Source organism: Motacilla alba, chromosome 12 (genome assembly GCF_015832195.1).
Source record: "Motacilla alba alba isolate MOTALB_02 chromosome 12, Motacilla_alba_V1.0_pri, whole genome shotgun sequence".
Lineage (NCBI taxonomy): Eukaryota > Metazoa > Chordata > Aves > Passeriformes > Motacillidae > Motacilla > Motacilla alba.
The window spans coordinates 159,983-181,022 of record NC_052027.1 but is presented as its reverse complement, the minus strand read 5'-3'; the positions used below and the strand labels follow the sequence as shown (position 1 = coordinate 181,022).

The following is a 21,040-nucleotide window of genomic DNA, read 5'->3' as shown; positions in this document are numbered from 1 at the left end:
GATGTTCAGTATGTGACAGTGGACAGACATCTTCTATTGAAAGGTGTTTTCTAATAAACAAGTGCTGAAAACCTTAGAGAAGATAGGTGGGGACATTCCATATACTTCAACTTCCTTCAACACACTTTCTGTATATGATGCTTTTTAAAATGCTTCATTTGCATTTTATCAGGGAAAAACCTATTTCTCTGAAGAATACCATTTCATATACCATTTTTGGCAGTGAATGAATGCTTCTTAAACCTTGGGGAACACTACCTGCTCTTGAAGTCTTCAAAATAAGTGAAAAACACAAAACAAAAATATCAACTGGGTAAACATGGGTTACAGCAAGGATTACATGTTTCAAAAGTTTTTTTTTTGTTTTTTAACTCACTCTAATATTTCAAATTGTCCACATTCTTGTTTTAATCAAAAGGACATTTTCTCCCAGTATCTGCGTGAAAATTTAATCTTTATTTATTAATTTCTTCCTGTTTTCTGCAGTGTTGCAGACATACTAACAGGCAAGTACACTCTTTCTCCTACAGACATCATTCTCAGAGCATTGACTACCACAGGGGATTTCACACTTTTGTGACTATGAAGCACACACAAGCACAAGTTCAAAGTTAAGTATTTGTCAGATTTATCCACACCTTAAAAGACTTTTGGCTCTGGAGTTTGGCTAAGAAACTAAGCAGAAAATAGACAGCTTTTATCCTATTATGCTATGCTTCTTTGAATAGTAAATATAGTGCAATCTCATAGCAATATGAACAACTCAGATACAAATATACTGTTTAGTTATAACATAAGAATTAGTTAATTGCACATCTCTCTCTCATCATCTTACTTTTATTGTACACCTTCCCCTCACTATCACTTTTTATTAGAAATTAAGAGAATTTAATAGCCATGCAAACATCCACAAGTAACTAGCTTTGCTCTGTCACCCACACTGTGACAACTGAAGAAACAGGTCTTACAGTTGCACTGTTCCCTGAGAAAGTGCACTATCTGTCTGTCAGTGTCTGTCAGCCACAGACAGGCTGTGGCTCTTCAGGAATGAGAACAAACCAGCAGCAGACTTGGTCCAAAGGTCATGGAAGTCAGTAGCAAAATCTGCAGAATCTGAATTAATTCCACAGAGCAAAGCTGTGCAATGGCTCTAATGTGGCAGTACAGTCATGCAAAATCTTATTTCTATCTTTAATTGAGACTAAACTCACCTTGCACAGATGAGTTCTTCGTTGATTCCACTGCAGTTTCATATATCTGGGTGTTATTACCAGTTACTGAGACATAAGGGAGCTTGATTCGTAAAGCACAGATTTTACAAGTGTCTTCAAAATGAGTTTTGTTGTTAATGGGTGGAGAAAGTTCATGTAAACCAGCTGTATAATGAACATTCCCTGCAACTATTTTCAACACCTCTCAGCATTATTGTTCAATGCCCCCTCCCACACACTTATGAGCTTTGACCTCTTTGCTGACCCACTGTAATTAGCATGGACTGAGTGTTTCTGAGGGACATGTGGCCCCAACAAACACCTTTATTACTACTTATAATGGCTCATTAGTTGAAGAAAGTTTGAAAACAGCATCATCACCACAGCTGAAGTAGAGTCACTGCTTCCCTGGTAACTCACTCAGTTACCATTAAAGGGTGAGCTGCAACTTTAAAGCATCAGTCAGATCAGGACATCATTATAAATAAAAAATATGATTGAAAGAAGTCAAGTGGAGAATGCAAGAGGGATGAGACTGTGTGAGGTCTAGATTGTACAGAGACATGACACAAAAAATGAAGACAGGGAAATCCTTTTGATTCTAGGAAATGGGTATGTGGACTATCAGCATTGGAGCGCAGAAGCCTCTCTTCCCCTTCTGATAAGAATAGCATGAACATCCCTGCAGGGTAATGAGGAAAGGTTGGACACAGAGACCTTCAATAAACCAGATGGGAAACTCTTTGAGAAAAATGAGCTAACGTACCTGCCTTAGGACTACTTTCAGAGCTATGTGACGACATTTGTGCTTTGTTTCCTTGATGAAACCAATACAGCTTAAATGTACTAAGAAGGAAACCAAGGAAAGAACATTTGTCAGGTACCAGCCAATTCACTTTGTCTGCTTCCACAAGATGGAAGGAGCACTGGCTGAAGGAGTATTACTAGCTCATAAATTGTATAGGTATGCTATTAGCAGGTTACCTATTTCTGACAGACATGGGGCATTCAGATACCAATACAATGGAATGATCCCAGCCAAAGGGTGAAACCAGCTCTTGAACTTATTTCAGACACTGTGGTTTGAACTGACAGCCAGTGATCCAGACAAGACAGCAGTATGTCACAGAAGGGTTGACTGAAAGAACACCTTCCTCACTTACAGCTAACATTTTCTCACTTTCTTCCTGTTCATATGCATTGGAAAGAAGGGGAATCTCGACTTCGTAGATTGCACAAATACTCCTACAAAATGGAATGCAGGTAAACAAGGATCCAACATGCCATAGTTAGTTCATTGCCATCTTCTCTCTGTAATAGATGTAATTAATATGATGCAGCACAGACTGACTGGTATAGGGGAAAATGTTAGATTATGACTCAGAAAACGAGGGGAAGTGATCTGAAGAGTCTGCCTGAAATATGATTGCTGATTTAAAGTAATTTTTACAGAGAAGTATATGTTTCCACCATGAATTCCCTCTTGATTTTGAAACTGGTACTGTGTGGGGTGTCTGAAGAAGCTTTGTGAAAAAAAGAAGAGGAAGAGGAGAAAAGTCTTGAAAAATGAAAAATATAGTAAGAATTTATGAAAGGTTCTCTGAGCCAAAACAGTCAAGACAAAAAGCAAGTGGTGTTGAAAAAGAGAGCAACAACAACCTTACAAAAAAATCATAAATCATTCCCTATCAAATACCCCCAACTGGTGGGGGTATTCTACTTATTGCTTTTAGACATGCTGTCTTCTAGAAGGGCATCAGTTGCTGCACAAGTCTGTAGACAAAAGAGAAGACGAGAGGCTAGAAGAGACAGCACCCAAATGTGGTGTACTTGACATTTGAAATGAGCCCTGAAAGGAATCCAGGCATTGTGGTGTATGGCTCTTACAGCTAAACCAATAAATTAAATGTAAATGCAAAGAAATTCTGAATCTTCCCATCTCTCCTCTTTATAATTCACCTGCTTTATGTAAGTGCTGCCACTCCATGGCACTCAGGACCAATATGACAGATTATTCAGCAGTGTTAAGGGACCAAACAAACTTGAGATGATGACTGGCTTGCAGGTAACGAAGCAGTTAATCAACAAATCAGATAAAAGGGGCTCAACAAGTAGTCAGATGCCGCTCTTACAAACCATGAGGCTGTCAGTTTGGATTGATGAGACTGCAAACACAGTAAAAATCATGGATTTGGCATGGAAATGTAGCTTCTATCCTGTCTACACAGACCAATTAAACAGATTTGTTATGTATCAAAATGTTTAGTATAAGAAACTTGAGTATACTGAATATATGAGCTTGGTAAAATGAACAACAACATCAAAATATTTTAGTTCTCTGAACAAAATGAAAAATACAGGAAATTTTAGGTCAGATCCACCTAAACAAACAAACAAAACATCTTCTCCAATAAATTAAAATCAAAGATAATTAACGTTGTAAGATGAGTTTTGTGCTACCCATTTCAATGTTAGTAAATTTGAAATGAATTTTAAAAAATCTATCATTAAATTATAAAATTTAATTTAGGGAAATTTAGAAAATAGCATTAAATTAAATTAAATTAAATTAAGCGACCATTTCATTTAGGGAATATTTACAAAGAACATTCTGATTTCCCCAAGAACAGTGATTTTTCACTCTGCTTACACTCTGTTTAGAGAGTCTAAATTTAACTCAATGCTGTCAAATTTCAGGTATTTTAAACCTTTTTTTCACTATGTTTATGAAAAAACATTCCACTTGAATACCCTGAGAAGTAGACAGGCATCATTAGCATTTACCTCTCCTATGCGGAGGTCAGATTCCATTATTAAACATTCCAAATGGTACTGAAGGTATTACAAGAAGTCAAAGAACACAGATGACCCCACCTGGTACATATTTCTGATAGAGCTGTGCCATGGCTATGGGGCAAACTGGGTCCCCCTTCTCAGCCATATTCTGAAGTTCAGCCCACTGAAATTTCTCCTCTTGGACATCAGTAGCAATTACCAATTTAGCAACCAGGTAAGACCAGTTAAGAGTTATCACAACTCACAAACATATTTTACCACTTACTTTCTTACTGTTTGCAAAGGACCTTGACTATGGCAGAGGAGAAGTCACCTAAGAGATGTGGGGTTTTGTTGTCTGAGCTTTTATATCCCCGTGGCAGTATGGGGCAGTACAAGTCTGACTTAGCTGCTGGACCAAGTCCTTTTGTGCTACTGTTGGTTTGCATTCATTCCCTGTGAGCCATTACTGATACACACGCAGTCCCCAAGGGAACCTGTAGAATTGCAGTATGGTTTAATTTGTCCCCAAATACTTCTTCCTATTGCAACTAGCTGGATGAAGACAAATTAATTTTTGAAGCACTATAAACTGAATTGCTTTAGACTGATCTGGATGTTTTCACTTTGTGAACACTCTCTGTATGGGGAAGTGTGATGAGACTGACCAAATAACAGTAGCCAAAGTCTTCTTGTTTATACCAGCACAAAACTAGATCATGCTCAACATCTGTTAAGGGACACAGAAACTCAAATTTCCCTTTGGGAACAAACTGATACCATTCCACACATCACTGTATCTGGCCTAAATTTGTAGTATCAGTTCTCTAATTGTTTCTGAGATGTTCCCGCTAAGTCTAATACCCTCACAAAGACCCAAATCATATTGAGCAGGTGCAGTCATTTCATGGGGAGTTTCTCAGGAAGGGATAAAGTCCACTTATATTCAGGAACAAGCAAACAAGTGGCATTTTTCTTTAAAAACACTGAACGAAATTTCTCTTTTTAAGAGTGACTGACGCTACACGGTGTTTTATCAGTACTTGAAAAAGATTCATTCGGTGAGATGTGTTCTCATATCTGTAGTCAAATGTAGAACATGCAAAGGAGCACAATTAACTGAAGATACAGTGAAATGTCTGATTTCTTGTGCACACCCCAGCATGCCATCATCCTCCTCCCAACTCACTGCAGGCAGTCCTCACTGTTTGTATCCCAACAGGAGGCTACCAGACTTCAATTGTTCTATTTACCATTTTAATTAGCCTTTAACACTTTATTTTTGAAAAAGAGTAGTTAATGAAGCTGGGGAGAAACAGGGTTGAAGAAAGAGCTTGCTGCTCTGTACAGCTTCGCTTTTCCTTACACACCTGATTCTTACTACCTGGGAACGGCACGACAGGATGGACTGCCCGGGTCAACAGGGCTCACAGCCCACAGGCAGGAGAAAAACCTTTACAGCAAACGCCTGTGAAATGCACGGCCAAGGCCGCCACGGGCCCTCGGCTGCTCTCAGACGTGCTCGTGGTGCCATCTAGTGACTCCCATCCTTCACCCGCCCCTTCTGCCCGTTCCCTACACACTCGTGACAAATCAAGCACATGAAACAGGAACCAGAAGACTGAAACACCAACAGAAACCTCCCCAAGAACTCTGCGATATTGATCTTGCAGTTCTTCTAGAGACACATGTATCGCTGTAGCGTTCTTTCGCTGCTCAGGGAGTTATAACTCAGTGGCCTCAACTGAGGAAAAAAGGAGTAAGGAACAACAAAGGCAGCTGGTGCCACTTGGTGGCACAGGTATGGCTCACCACCAGGAGGCTGTCCGGCTCCAGCAAATCCAGAGGGATGACACCACAGGAGGTGAATCCTTGAAGACACTGAGCCTCAGGCTGGTTATCTTCCTCCCCACCCCATCATGATCCGTGCTGAAAAGCCTTTAAAGGGCTTAATATAGAGGGTAGAAGAGCAGGGCATGATGAGTCAAAGTCCACCTTTAATGGACAGGACTCAAGTGTAAATAGAATTGCCACGTAAGAAAATCTCTGCGTCCAAGAGCTTCTAATCCCAACACATGAAGCCGAAGTGTGGTCACACACTCCTATTGTTTCTATTCGATTGGGAGTGTGTGAGAGAAGGGACTGCTGCCAGCTGAGACTAAACAAAAGCTGGCATCAGAAAGGGGACACTGAAAATGCCCTGCCGTTGATTCACACAGATCTTTGTCAGGACAAGTAGTGGGATTCCTGGGCTTCGTCTGTGGCTAAGTACGTCACCGGCTGTTCCGGTTCGCAGTTTTGGGACACTTTAGGAAGATTCGGTAGGCTGGGAAAGGGAACGTTGAGCATGTTGATATTGGCAACGGTCCTCTCGAGCGTGCCCAGGGTTAGGACACACACCACAGACCCACCCGTGCTACGGGAACGGCCCCAGGCACCGGGGCGGGAAGGGGCGGCGGCTGGACGTGTGTCCCCTACGTGACAGCGCCGTCCCGTCCTGGTGAGGACTCTGTCACCGCAGGTCTGCGGGCCCGTCACCGGGGCTTACTGCAAGGCGGCTGGATACCGCGAGCGGTCCTGGCCTCAGGAGAGACAGCGACCCCGCTCCCAACCGCCCTCGACAGCCCTGCGCTCGGCAGCACCCCGCCGCGTCGGACGAGCCCTCCTTGTTCCCGCCCTTTCCTCTCATCGATGGCTCCGCGCTCTGCCGCTCCCGGCAGCCGGGACGGGCCGCGCCCGCCCTGCTCTGGGGACAGTCACCGGCCGCCCGGGCGCTGAGGTGAGGCGGGCCCCTCCCCGGGCTTTTCCCGGGCCGTCCCTGGGCTGTCGCTGAGCCACGGGCCCTGAGGCGGGCGGAGCAGCCCTCGGCCGCTCCCCGGCCGGCCGCGCGCCTCCAGCCCCGCCCGTCTCCCTGCGCGGCCTCTCGCCTGCCCGGGGCGGGGCCGCCGGAAGGGACCGGAAGGGACCGGAAGGGACCGGCTCTGGCGGGGCTCGCGCTGTCCGCCCCGCGCTGCGCCGCCGGCCGCACGGCCCTGGCCTGGTTGGTGTCAGGCAGCGCCTAATGACGATGCGGCCCCCGCATCCCGGCAGCCGGTGAGGGCAGCACGCACGGCCGCCATGGCGTCGGGCTGCCCGGCGGCCTTCGGGGACCCGACCGAAGTGCGCGAGGGCTTCCTGTGCCCGCTGTGCCTGAAGGATCTCCAGGCGTTCCGGCAGCTCCAGGCGCACTACGAGGAGCAGCACCCGGGCGAAGACCGGGACGTCAGGGCGCAGCTCCGAAGTAAGGGCGGCCGCGGTAAACGCGTTCGGCTTGGCCGTGGGAAGTCCCTGCTCGTATTTCGAGTGCTCCCAAATGTCTGACAATAATAAAATATTAATTGAAGGGACTTACAGGCGAGGTATGCAGTTCCATTCTTCCTGGGCCAAGCATAGTATTTACCTTCTCCCGATACTTTCCATAAATTGATTCTAAAGTAGGGGTAAAGGACATTGCTCTTCAAATGTCTGATTTTATGCACAGTTTTTACTATTGGCCTTTTTGGGGTTTTTGTTTGTTTTTTCCTGAGAACTTAAAATTATACTAACCCAGTGAATACCCAAGAATTACTTGAAGACTGTGGAGAATATGGGGAATCTCTGGTACTTGTCAGGTTCCAGTTCATTAATTTCTTGTTTTGACAGTAGATAAAACTGTGGTTGCAGTTAAAGTGTGGAGTTAAGAACTGTTGTTATTGGGAAAACATGGAAAAGCATGTGGGTGGTGGAGCTGGCAGGAGATGCTGGGAGTGTTCCATATCTGTTATGGATTTCCACCTTTCAGTAGTGTTTGGAAAATCTCTTTGTATTTTGTTTTACTAATATATTTCCATTTTTTAACTCCCTTGTGTACACAATGTCATTTTATATTGAGAGAAGAATGTTTAAAATCTAGTGATAATTCTCCGTGGTTCCTGCAAACTCTGGTTTTAGTATGCTTGAAGTAGTGCCTGGCAGTCTGGATTTTTTTTTCCCTCTTGAGATAGACTTTTGAAGTGTTAACCAATTTTCTTGCTGAAACCCTAACCCTAACACTGGGCTGTGTAGTATTTGAAAAAGTCTTTATGTGTACAAGCACACTAAAATTGGTAGCTTGTGCAGTAAGACAAGGAATGTGTTGATCCTCCTTGAATCTGAAGAAAATAATAGGGAATTATGAGAATTAAGATAAAACTATACGGTGCTCTGTGCAGTGAGACAGGTCCCATAGTTCAAGACATGTTGCTGTTTTACAATGGAATGTTTTAATCTTCTCTCTTGTTCTTAGGACCTCATGCTGCTTTATGACAGACAACAGAGAGCATTTTGTGTCATCTGTGGTCCTCTGAACTGCATTTTTGTTCTAAGAATGTTTTGAGGATAAATTAAAAGAAGAGGAATATTATATACAGGCTTCACATGATGAATATTTGATGACTACCTGATATGTTAGATAACTTGGGTTTATTTTTTTTCAGATCTAGTCCAGAAGGCCAAAAGAGCAAAGAAGAAATTGCTGAAACAAGAAGATGATGACAGAACTGAGTCTGGATCTCAGGAACGATATGAGTCATTCAGCTATGGTGGAGTAGATCCATATATGTGGGAGCCCCAGGAAGTAGGTAGGAGAGCTAGAAAGCAATACACAGTGGGGACAAGTTTTGAACTGAATTGGGAAAGTGCTACAGTATTGCTGAAGTGGCTTGGAATTGTGTCTGTGCTGCACTGGGTTTGCTAGCAGGGGGTTAAGGTTTGCACACTGACTGAGCAGCCTGTCTGCATTGGGTGGAGTGTGGGGAAAACATGGTTAATGGGGAGAAGAAAAGACATGTATAGAATCAGTACCCAAGCTACCCTTCAGGTAGCTGTTAGTCATGTCATTGTTGCTGTCCTGCTGAGATGTGCTTAATCTGTGATAGCTCTGTGCAACTAGCTTCATCTTGTGACTTTACAAAACAGATAATCCACTAATTAAAGGCTAAGTTATAAGTGTATAGAATCTCTAGCTTTTGGGCTACACTTAAAGTAGCTGCCAGTTTGCATGCTCAACAAAAAGATTATCCACCTATTTAAACTTATTTTCCTTGGATTTGAGGTGGCAGCCACCTCTTATTAAAAGGGGGCTTACTTTAAAAAGACCAAGTTATACAACCAAACAACAAACAAACAACACTCCTCTCAATATAGAACTACATTTGTAGAATTTCAAGGATAAGCTGACTGAGCCTTAGTTATAAATACTGCTACTGGCATATGCCTTTACTATAACTGAAATACTGTGGTTATTTTTGGAGAAAGAAGCACCACCATCTTTTGTGGATCCTGGGAAAGTTTCCACTATGCTGCTGACAGACTAGGACTGAGTCCCTTGGGTCTGCAGAGTCTGAGTTCTGTATATTTCTTTACTTTTGACTTTATTACTATTTGAGTAGCAGTCATAGTGGAAATATCAGCCAAGAATAAATTTAGGGAGAAGTTTTATGAACATTTGAGAAGTGAGAACTGCTTTCTGATGAGCGTTGAGAAGATGAACCATTGAGATTTTGGCATGTGGTTTGACAGATCAGTGAAAGGGATTGTGTCTCCAAATCAGTGTCTTAAATCAGTTACCCAGAGGGACTCTTTCATACTATGAATGCATCTTTGGAGATTTTTGCTTACCTCATTAGCATGAGGAAGTGCGATTCTTATGTTTATATAGGTTGCATCAAAAAGCAACATCTGTTTTTGAGTTCTGCCAGCTGGAAGAAAGATTTTTTTTTTTGGTTGGTTGGTTTTAGTTTGGGGTCTTTAGTTTTTTGTCTATAACTTTGATTTTTAATACCTCACCCACCTTACTTGGAAAAGGAGTAATCTTAAACCAGCGTTATCAACTATGAATTGTACATGTCTAAGACATGCTGTATAGTTCTTTTCAGTACTTGGTGATCAGTTTTCTGCAAATCTAAACTGTCATCAAGGATTTGATTCAGGCCCCTAAAAGTGTAGAGATGATCAGAAATCTGAAACAAAATTGCTGCTGTGTAGACCTCCAGTAATCTTCGGGCTTGCCTCTTCACTTTGCTCAACATGTAGCCAGGAAACTAAAGGGAGTTGGTTTTGAGAACACTACTAGTAGGTAACAGCTTACCAAATGTAACTGTAAATGTAATGAAGATGGAGAAAAAAAATTGTTGCAAATTTTCTCTTTAACACAGTGCTGCTTGTTTTCTCTAGTGGAAGTAAACCACTGTTTATTGCTAGCCTGAATATTAGTCTTTAACCAGCATGTTTTGTTTACAACAACACTGTGAGAATGTAGGATTCCAATGTGTCTTTAAAATTGAATTTTAACATGAGAAGGGTGAAAAGAGGAGACATCTGTCTTTTAAGTGGCATTTAAATCCATACAGAGTACTTGGGTGACCAGGACAACTTTCTGTTATCCCTGCAGGTGCTATGAGAAGCCATCTTTCTGAATTCAAGAAACACCGAGCAGCCAGAATTGATCACTATGTAGTTGAAGTCAATAAGTTAATAATCAGGTTAGAAAAGGTAAATTTGGTGCTTGTTAACATTCCAGCCTTTTAAATGTTTCCTAGATTAAAAAAAGATATTTCAGTATGAAATGTGTCCATTTATCTAGGAATAAATTTTATAAAAGATACTAAACTATGACTCTCTTTACACATTACCTTGAGAACTGAGCATGATTTGACACTGTGCCGTGGGTATGAGTTCTGGTTCTATGCACCATTTTCAAGCTGAAGATGCTACTTCCACATGCTTCAAGAACCATTTGTTCTCCTGTTTTGATTTCTCCATGTTTTACTTTACTAAATTGCTCCCCAATATTTTTGTCATGATTCTTCCAGCTTCTCATTCTTCAAAATCTGCCAATGGTACACCTGCATTTTGGCTCAGATGCAGTAATGTTGGCTGCAATAAGGATTCGTTCCAAAATGTGCTGATTTGTACAGGTTTGATAAGTCATTGTTTAGCACTGGTATGAATATGGAATTGGAAAAAAAAATGGAAGTTGCATAAGTCTGGTGTAAAACCAGCTGAAACTCCTCTCTCTTAAAAAAAAAACAGGTTTCTTTTTCTTCTTGGGCTGAGTTGTGTTGGGTTTTTTCCTTGCAAAAGTATAATCTTCTTGAATATATTGTTTATCTTCAACCAGCTTACATCATTTGACAGAGCAAACACTGAGTCAGCTAAAATAAGAGGTTAGTGTGAGCTTACCTGAGACTATTTGCCCCTATAGTTTAACCAGCTGAGGAATCAACTGAACACTTATGTGGTGTGTATTCCTGCTCACAGCTATAGAGAAGTCTGTTGTGCCTTGGGTCAGTGATCAGGATGTTCCATTTTGCCCAGACTGTGGCAGTAAGTTCAGTATCCGAAACCGACGTCACCACTGCCGCCTTTGTGGCTCTATTATGTGCAAGAAGTGCATGGAATTTGTCAGTCTTCCTTTGGCAAGTAAGTACTGTAGAGTTAATTCTTCTTTTTCTTAGCTCACTTTGGGTTCATCCTGGCTTTTTGCCATTAGAAAAAAATATGCTGCTAATAGTCTGGCTCTGCAGAAAACTTCCATTCAGTTTCATGCAGGCACTTTTCCGTGAAGCAGAATACAAGGAATTATTTCTCCATTCTTTTTCTCTGTTCTTCTTCAGATTTGAAAGTGTTGCGTAAGACTGAAAAATTCACTAGAAGTAATAGTCGTAATAGTAAATAAATAAATACTAAGTAGTAAAAAAGTAGTAACTCCTGGTAAATATAGGTATTATTTATTCTACTGAGTACTATAACTATGGAGCTATTAACTTTAGGAACTGCCAAGGTTCCTGACATCTAAAAATATTGTGGATATTTCCAGTTTTGTCTGTGTTGTCCAAGTGTTAGACCATGGGACAACAACTTAGGGAAATTCATGTGTAGGTCTTTGAGAACCACTGTAAATTTGTATTTTTTTCATCTGGTGCACTGGAGAGGAGACTGTATGTCCTGTGGAGATAAATGACATTAACTGTGCCTTTCAGAGTGTGCAAGCACAATGCCTGGATGCCATTATCTTATCTGTTCTACACATTGTTTTGTGACTGTGCAGGCTCCAACATGAGAATGCTTCTAGGCATAAGCAGTGTAGGTGATGCTCAGCAGTCTGCTCTCTAGCTAGTTTTAAATACAGCAAGATTTGCAATGAAGACCCAAATTCTGACTTGCAGTTGTGGTTGTCGTGCAATCCTTGCATGTCTTTCAGCAGACTCTTTCAACCTGTTTTTTTAGTACCACCTGAATGTAAAGTTTCTGTTAAAGGGTGGCTTGTTTGTGTTGGTAAAATCTGTTGGCTTCTCCAGTTACTGTAAAATTACCTGTGTATAACTTTCAGGCAAACTCACTAGTGCCAGCAGAGAGGCCTTGGGTTCTCATACAAGCCCAAACTCCTCACCCAGCAGTGTCCACGGCTCCCGCCGTGGCAGCATTAGCAGCATAAGCAGCGTGAGCTCTGTTCTGGATGAGAAGGATGATGAACGAATCCGTTGTTGTCAGCACTGCAAAGACACCCTGTTGAAAAGAGAGCAACAGATTGATGAGAAAGAATACACACCAGAGATTGTGAAACTCTATGAGGTAAGTCAAGCTCTGTGCTACAGCATATGTGTCTGCAGTGGTCACTATTTGACTTTCGGCTTGTTACCTCATGACTAAACTCTATGACTTAATACTGACTTGTGTTAGAAGAGACCATTGGGTTTTTATGCCATGTAGCAAATACATATCTGAAATGTTGGAATCAGTTGCAATATAGTACTTATAGCCCACATTAGCTTCATACGTATTTTTAAAATACATCTTCATTCTCATCATGTGGAACTAGTAGTTCAGATGTGCCTCTCTCTTAAAATTGTGAACTTGTTTAAACCAGTGAGTGATATGCTGTGCATTTGATAGGTGGGCTGCACTGGAACCATAGCACTTGATGTCACCACTGTTGCCATCGGTCCTTACACTCATGGCAAATGCATTTTTGCATTTTTGAACCATCTCTATCAACATTACATTTAAATGTTTCACAGTAGGTACTGATGATCACCAGATACCTTTTCAGAAGAGTCCACAAACTCCACTGGTTAGGATTAATGGGAGTTTTTGTTGGTGCTTTTGTTGGTGAAGAGATGTAAGGCTAGAAGTTGTCCAAGTCAGCCATTCAAACAGCTTCAAGATTCAAAGTCCTCCTTGTAGGGGTACAGCGAGTCTTTCTCTGTTCCTGACAATGCCATATGTGTTCTGGAGATAACTGGAGAGCCTTGTCATCCTGAACAGTTAAAGTGCCTTTCATCATGGTTAACTTCAAATCTGCGCAAGCAGCATGAAAAGATTCGTGTCAACATGTTCTTGCATTAGTGTTTTAATGTCAGTTCTTTTTTTATACATTTTGTTTTAATATTATAACAAGAAACTCAGACTCTGCATGGAGAAGGTTGACCAGAAGGCACCAGAATACATAAGGATGGCAGAATCACTAAAGTAAGTCTCATTGCTGGCTATGTTATGAATACATGTATTTTTCTTCCAAGTGTGAGAAGTAGTAAGGCAGTGGTGTACTAAGGCTGCAAGAGTGTGTAAATTTAAAGAAAAATCAGTGCTTCATTATCTGTTGTCTTCTGGATGCTCTTCAAACAAAGTAGTACTGAATTAATTAATAATGGTGACATACAGAGAAGTATGTTGTTTGATTTGTTAGTTTTTTAAAGCCACTTCCCAGTGAGGCACTATTGTCACACTTTGACACATCCTTTTCTTGCAAAAAAGGGAAGTACAGGGCTACAATTCTTGTGTAAATGAGCCTCTTCAAAACAGCTGCAGTAAGCTGTTGCTGTCTTCAGCTGGGATGTTCTGGCTTCCAAGGAGTGCTAGCAGTAGCAGATCATTAGAATGCTTCTGTTCTGTGTAAAGCGCCTTCACCTGGCAGTTGTTCTGAGTGTAGCTGGATACCCTGTGCTGCAGTGGATAAGCAACAATCTCATATTTCAGTTTTGTGCATAATTTCTTGCAGTAGTATCCTCTCACTGGGGTAACTTAAGTCTCTCCAACTCTACTTGTGAGAGGTTGCCAGGTTATACTTTTGGCTCGTATAGTGAGAGAAGTACACGCATTGGTCTTTGACTAGGAAGCATTTCCTATTGAAAAGTTAAAGTTAATAAATACTGGTGTACCTGTCCTTTAGATATAATGGTTGTAGAAAAATTAGTAATGAAAGTGTTTGTAAAAACACTCCTCGCAATAGGAAGAAGTACCGAAGGTGAGAAACCTGCTAAGACGTTACTGCTTTTTGTCGTGAATTCATGAAAGATTGGGTTATGTGGCTTGGCAGCTGGAGAAAAGTAAAAATACAGATGCCCTGGATAATGGAAGCAAATGTCAGAAAACAACAGGCTTGTTATGAGTGACATGAAAGATTTCTGACTAGTAGTGTGTCCTGGAAATTGGAATCCTGTGGATAGTGAAGTTGCTTTTGAGAAAGTGATTCTTATAATTTATATTTGTGATACAGAAGGACAGGGAAGCTAAAAACTCGTGAAGAGTTTTCCCCACTAAGTCCTAGTTTGTTTTATCAATAAAGTGGAGACTCTAGTAAAGTGCTTGTAATGATTGTATCCCCATGTGGACTGTCATTGACAGGCATTTTAAATACTACACCCTGTCCAGCATAGTATTTTGCTTTCCGACAAATGCCAGTGGAGGTAACTATTGTGTTTTAATGGTGTCGTTAGTTACTCAGATATTTTTCCCACCAGGTTGTCTCGAAAGAAATCCCCACAAAATGGATACATTTGCTAAGCATATGTATATTTTAGATATTACTTGTAGAGTAGCATTTTTGTGTTAGAATACAGTTTTTCCTAGAGTAGTAAGTATAAATATATAAGTAATAATAATTTTATATATATTATTAAATATTTTTATTTAATCATAAATACAGTTAACTTCTATGAATTGTTCATGTTCACAAAATTATTATAATTTTCTACTTTTGTCACAATAAAAAGGTTTTTTAAACATGAGCTTGAAATAAAACCATTCAGCCCTTTAGTGTTAGCAGTTCTTACCACTGTTGAATCTTGGTCATCTTGGATAACTAGTAGTGTTGTACATGTTGTTAACTGGATGCATGACTTACAGTAAAGTTCTGTTTATTCTTTAGTGCTGGGGAGTCAGCCTACAACCTTGATCATGCTAATGACTTGAGGGTGGAGATTCAAAAAATGTATGAATTTATAGATGCGTTAAGGTAAAAGATTGTCTCTCTCTCTCTCCCTTTTCCCCCCTGCATGTATGTATCTCTATTATGACTTAACTGATTATATGGATGGTCAATTTGTCTGCTCAGTTGTAAATAGCATTTGAAAAGGTGGATGCTGTTCCTGTACACTACCACTTTCTGCTTTCTTCTCCAGCCTTAAAATTCATGCGTTCTTCTGCACTAGGAATAAGCATAGAGGAAACAAGTAGCAGCACTATTGAGGGGAAAGGAATTGTTTGTTTGGGATTTCTTTGTTTTTCTAAGGCTGGGAGTGAAAAGTGTTGCAAATTGTAATATCCAAAACTGTTTATCTAAAAGAACATCAGAAGTTTTTGATCCAATATTGTCTCTCCGCTTTTCTGGCATTTTTCCTGATTTTGTTTTTGAACTGATGAGGCTGTATGTTTTCTTTGATTCAGTAAGAAGATTTTGAGTCTAGGCTTGCAGGAAGATCCTCAACCTCATCCTAAAATACTACAACTTCAGCGAATGATAAGATATTCAGCTACACTTTTTGTTCAGGTAAATAGAGCATATGCTGTGAGATGAATTTACATTTTAGATTGTGCTCTCTTCTTTGCCAGGCGTCCCTGTGGTTTGAAGCTATTTTGACAGGGGCCTTAATTCTGTACGCTTTCTGCATTTTCTGTAGTTCCCCTAATGACTTATGATAGCCTTAAATAAGCTGTCTTGAACACAGATCTTTCACTCAGAGCAGCATTGCACCTGGGGAACCCAAGAGGTGTGTGAGCCTTAGCTCTTCCTCTTGCTTAGGTATGAGCCCACCCAGCAGCACATCTGTGGCAGCAGAGGTGCGTGGAGACCTGCAGCAGGGACTGCAGTGTAGAAGCATCTTTGATGTGTTTGTGGGGTTTCTGCTGGTAGTATCTCTCTTTTCAAGGACTTGAAAAATGGGCTGAATACTTGCAAGCAATATTGTAAATATTTCAATTTTTTCCAGGAAAAACTGCTTGGCCTAATGTCCCTGCCAACTAAGGATCAGTATGAAGAGCTGAAGAAGAGAAGACTGCATATGGTAAGACAGGTTGGGATGTTACATCTTGTATCAGGCTTTCTCTTAGATATAAGCCTGGGAGCTGTGTGGGAATATAAGTAGCTGCCTTCAACACTGGATTTCAGTTTGTTATTTTTTCATCCATATCGTCCCATCCCCTTTTCCAGGGATTTGCCTAGCTGCTGCTTTGTTCTGCCCAAACAGAAGTGGGTGGGCACAAAAGTGGACACTCCTAGGAAGCAGCAGGGAGTTGGGTGCATGGGCTGTTTCTGCTGCAGTGCGTGCAGCGCAAGACCTGAAGTGAGTGTGTTAGTTTACACTGACTTCAAAATTGTGCTCAGGAATTCACTCACATAAGTAGAATTTCTTTTGTTGGTGGGAAAGGACATACTAGAATAAGGATGCCTCTGCAGGGAGAGAAGCTTTTTTCCTTTAGGAGGGAGGGTATCTTGAATTATAAACTCAAGCCAACTTCATCTTGAAGTGTAAGTTGAGAAATAAGAATAATCCCACTCCAAAAGCCAGTGATATCAGTGACCTTCAACACTGATGTTCTATGTGATACATTTGATGTCCTGATCAATCTAGACCACTCTTTGCACAGCTGCATTAGGCATTTTTTTCCTCTATAAAGAGAATTGCTGCTCCTACCTTCCATCAAGTTTGTAGAGGCAGATGTCATGGATTTTTCATCAGTATCATCACAAACTCAAGGGAAGCATGTAAGGAATGGTATGAAAGTAAGAATCTTCTGCAAAGTAATGAAAATGGCAGCTGATCCCTTTAAGCATCAGCCAACAATGTCTTAAGATCAGCTAACTTGTACCTATGGATACTTAGAATGAAATTTTTCAGGCTTGCAGTGTTTTATTACTACATGTTTTTTGGTTTAGGTTGCTCTTGAAACACAGGGAAAACAAGAGGAAAAGCAGAAGGAGTTTATCTCCATATCTGCATCTGCAGTTAATGGTGATGAAACTCACATAAAAAAAGGAACAGTTAAAAAATCTGAAGGCTGGTTGCCCACATCTAGCATTTCGAGAGAGAGCGAGAGAGCAGACCCACTTCTTCAGCAGATTGACAATATCACATCCTTTATTAAGCAAGCAAAGGCAGCTAATAGGATAGATGAGGTCCATACGTTGCAAGAGAACCTGATGCAGCTTCAGGATGAATATGATCAACAACAAACTCTGAAAGCTATTGAGCTTTCTAAAAAACAGGCAGAAGAGGAGGAGATACAGAGGGAGGAACTTCAGGTCCTTCGTGAAAAAGAGTGGGAAAGAGAGCACCATAAATTCATGTCTCAACATTCAAGGACACGCTCCTTAGACTTCAGAGAAGTCAAACAACATTTGGATGTTACTTGGATCAAAGGGGACACGAGTTTTGAAACTCCTGCTGTTGAGCAGCTGCCAGCAAAAGAGCACTCGACCTTCACACTCAAACCCCAGAACGTCCCACAATGTGACAAAGACCGCGATGAGCCAGCCTGTCTAAACCCCTTTGAGGATGAAGCAGATACCCCTCAGGTAGAAGATCCTGCTAATCCATTTGCCAAAGACACCTCTCCAGTGGCTTCTTTCTCTCACACAGCTCAGCAAAGTGATAAAAAAGAATATAATCCATTTGAAAGTGAGGAGGAGGATGAACAAAGTAATGGAGCACCTGGCAGTACTTCAAACCCTTTTGAAGAGGATGAAAATCCATTTGAAAAACCTGGGGGCAGTTGGAGTTCAGGGAATCCATTTGAAGAGGGATCCTCTGTCAATCCATTTGAAGTGGAGGATGGCAGTGAGATCTCTGGAGAGGAGGCTATAGAGGAAGAGCTGCTTCTCCAACAGATAGATAATATTAAAGCTTATATATTTGATGCCAAACATAGTGGACGACTGGATGAGGTGGAGGTACTGACAGAGAACTTAAAGGAACTGAAACACACATTAGCAAAGCAGAAGGAGAAATCTAACTGCTGAAGCAGCAATAGGGCTGTGTAATAATTCAGTCTGCTGTTAAATATGGGAAGGTAAAGCAGATACTTACAGAAAGGAGTACAGATCGCAAGAGGGAATTGGGAGAATCCTGACTTTAAAGCACTTTCATTTAGATATTGCCACTACTACACAGTCTTGAAGAAAGAATTACTGAGGAATGCTGCTGGTCTCAAAAGCTTAGAGTAAGAAATTTTAAAGTAACTTTTTACAGCACTTTTTAATGCTGACTGGTCTTACTGAATGCTTATTTTGGTCCAGGGGTTAAGTGCAAATAGGGAGCTATGATGTGGAAGTGGTTGGAATGTTGGTTTGCCCTCTTTCCTGCTTTCTGCTGTAGTCTTGGCCTTTCAAGTGTGGCTTTGACTAAAAAGAGATGAAAACTTTTCTAAAACTTCTTCATCTTCTCCTGACCCAGGGTAGTTGAACTGCTAATGGTGTTCTGGCAATGCGCTGTTACAGAGCTACTGTGATGCTCTGAGGTGCTGAATGTATAGGCTCGCAGATCAAGTTTATGCAATGCTAATAAATACGTAAAAGGGATCTTAAGACTGAGAAAAACTTTCTAACTGATCTTAGTATGAGTAACTTTTTATTATCTGTATAAAAACTCCCAAGTAAAATTTGGATGCTTCTTTTCATCACTTCTGGTTTCCCATTTGCTCTGAGCGAAAACAATGGAGTCATAGCATCATGCTGACTTCAGACCTGCTCATGAGGGAGCAAGCATTTGCTCATTTCCAGGGAAAGGAGCATCAGGCCAGCACCACTTCTATCTGTAATATAAAGGGTGAACCTCCAATTGCTAATTGCATTATGGAATCTACACATTCCTTTAAATCCTCTGGGTGACAGAATGATCATGTTTGTTGTGAGACTGGAGTATTTTGTAGCACCCAAGCAACAAAAATTTTCTTTATAATGGGAAGCTGAGATGCCACTGGAATTTTGTGAAAGCTGGGAGACAAAGTCTGGCTGCAATAGTGCCAAATGGCAATTCTCTCTTATGTTAGATTCCCCTCAGTTTTATGGGAATCAGGCATACCTAATTTAAATAAGGAACTTCAGATTGAAGACCTCTTGTGATCCTGTGGCCTGGGGGATGACCTGGTGACAGCCAGTACCTGTGATGCAGGAGGGCCTACAGCTGGGCACATGCAGGGTTTTTGAGAAAGATGGAATCTAACTGGTTTGATTTTTATCTTTGAGGGGCACAGACGCATCAGCAGGAATCACTGTTTGAGTGGAGTGGTGTGGAGTGGTGGTGGTGAGTTAGTATTAAAGGGTTTATTGAGAACTGAAATAGAAGAAAATCAGGCAGAACACACTGTATAGCACCAACAATAGTGGGCTTACTCAGAAGTGTGAAGTTCTGTGGAATGGAACATATATTTTAATTATGTCTCTGATATTGGTATAGCTGTAACCCTAACACTGCTTAATTTTAGAGATAAGTAACTGTTACCTAAAGAGCAGGAACTCTGGTTCCTAGCTGTGAGTAAGTGGAGGTAGGGATTTGTGGAACTGTTGTTTAAAAATACCAAACCACCTATATCCTCACTTAATACAACTAGCAAGGGGTTGAAGTAACTCAGACCAGCCAGTCAAGGATACCTGATGGTCTGTCTGGTGTAGCCTAATTCTGGGTTTACAAGGTGTGTAGACGTTGGCTTAAGACCATGAAGTTCTTATACTGATGTTTTATTAGAGCTGATTTAGTCCCCAAGTGTTCTTTTGCAAGAAGTAGAAGAAAGAACACAGGATTCTGAAAGGTCTTGACAGAACATAGGTGCTTAGCACCAGATTCATGAAGGCAGCAAAAATTGTTGATAGCTAAACAGAATTATTTAAGAGATAGAATAAGGCAGTTATTTAGGACAGACTTGGTTGCTAGTCAGGAGGATTGCATCCTGTACTGTAACCTAATGCTTTTTTAGGTATCAACATGAAAAACTGTTTCAGTGGCTTCAGCTTTCTCATTAAAAAGTGGTTTTATCCTGGTTGCAACTATCCTGCCTTGTTTATATTTTCCAGCTAAAGAAACACTAATATACTAATAACTGAAGTATTCTTATGGTATATGTAATACATTATTTTTACAAGCAGGTAACATACTAGGATACCTCATGATCTTGTGTCAGTGTTAACTGTGATAGACTAGACAGCCAATATGAAAATCATCTCTTAATGTGAAGACCTCTGCTGGTATAGGGACTGCTGTGAGGCTTGCAAGGCACAAGGGAATGATGTCTTAAGCATAAAGCTCAATAACTAATTAGCATTGACTTTTGTTACAACTGCATGCGCTGCTCCATATGAAAACTTTGTAAAAAGAGATGAAATAAAACAACATGTTTATTTTGTGTTGTGTTTGTCGTTGACAATTTGTACAGAATGCTTGCATCAGTGTGAAATTTTGTTCAGCCATGAATTCAGAAATGCTGCAATACAGTTCTACAAAGACTTGTACATATAAGCCTGCTGTATATGTCTGTACAGTAAAGTACAATCTATCGTGTTTATACATATAACAGGGATGGTGTAATTGTTTGGTGAGGCAGAAACTGTGATTATTTAGAAGGGATTTTTTTTGATAATTGTAAAACTTGCCTTCCCTATAGCAATTTGCCCATTCTCCTTTCCTGCTGATATTCCTGACTTGATTAGTGCTTCTCAGAGCTGCAGCATCAACTGCAAAAGTTGTCTCTTGCTGGAAATGAGACTCTGAACTGTTTCTGATTTG

The 21,040-nt window shown here is 40.9% G+C and overlaps 1 protein-coding gene across 1 annotated transcript; it reads left to right on the top strand.

Annotated features, from left to right (window-relative positions):
* Positions 1–6,276: 6,276 nt before the first annotated feature.
* On the top strand, positions 6,277–20,660 carry RBSN (rabenosyn, RAB effector). Its single transcript, XM_038149313.1, has 11 exons — positions 6,277–7,266; positions 8,480–8,623; positions 10,435–10,535; positions 11,164–11,209; positions 11,304–11,465; positions 12,376–12,617; positions 13,444–13,514; positions 15,193–15,279; positions 15,711–15,813; positions 16,253–16,327; positions 17,200–20,660. Exons 1-11 carry the CDS (start codon positions 7,104–7,106, stop codon positions 18,280–18,282), a joined length of 2,277 nt encoding a protein of 758 aa, XP_038005241.1. The 5' UTR covers positions 6,277–7,103; the 3' UTR covers positions 18,283–20,660.
* The last annotated feature ends 380 nt before the right edge of the window (positions 20,661–21,040 follow it).

Excerpts from the sequence above, each read along its gene's own strand:
- RBSN (XM_038149313.1), top strand. The coding sequence starts at position 7,104 with ATGGCGTCGGGCTGCCCGGCGGCCTTCGGGGACCCGACCGAAGTGCGC. Across the intron at positions 10,536-11,163 it reads TAATAATCAGGTTAGAAAAG|CTTACATCATTTGACAGAGC; the intron begins GTAAATTTGGTG and ends ATCTTCAACCAG. Across the intron at positions 12,618-13,443 it reads AGATTGTGAAACTCTATGAG|AAACTCAGACTCTGCATGGA; the intron begins GTAAGTCAAGCT and ends TATTATAACAAG.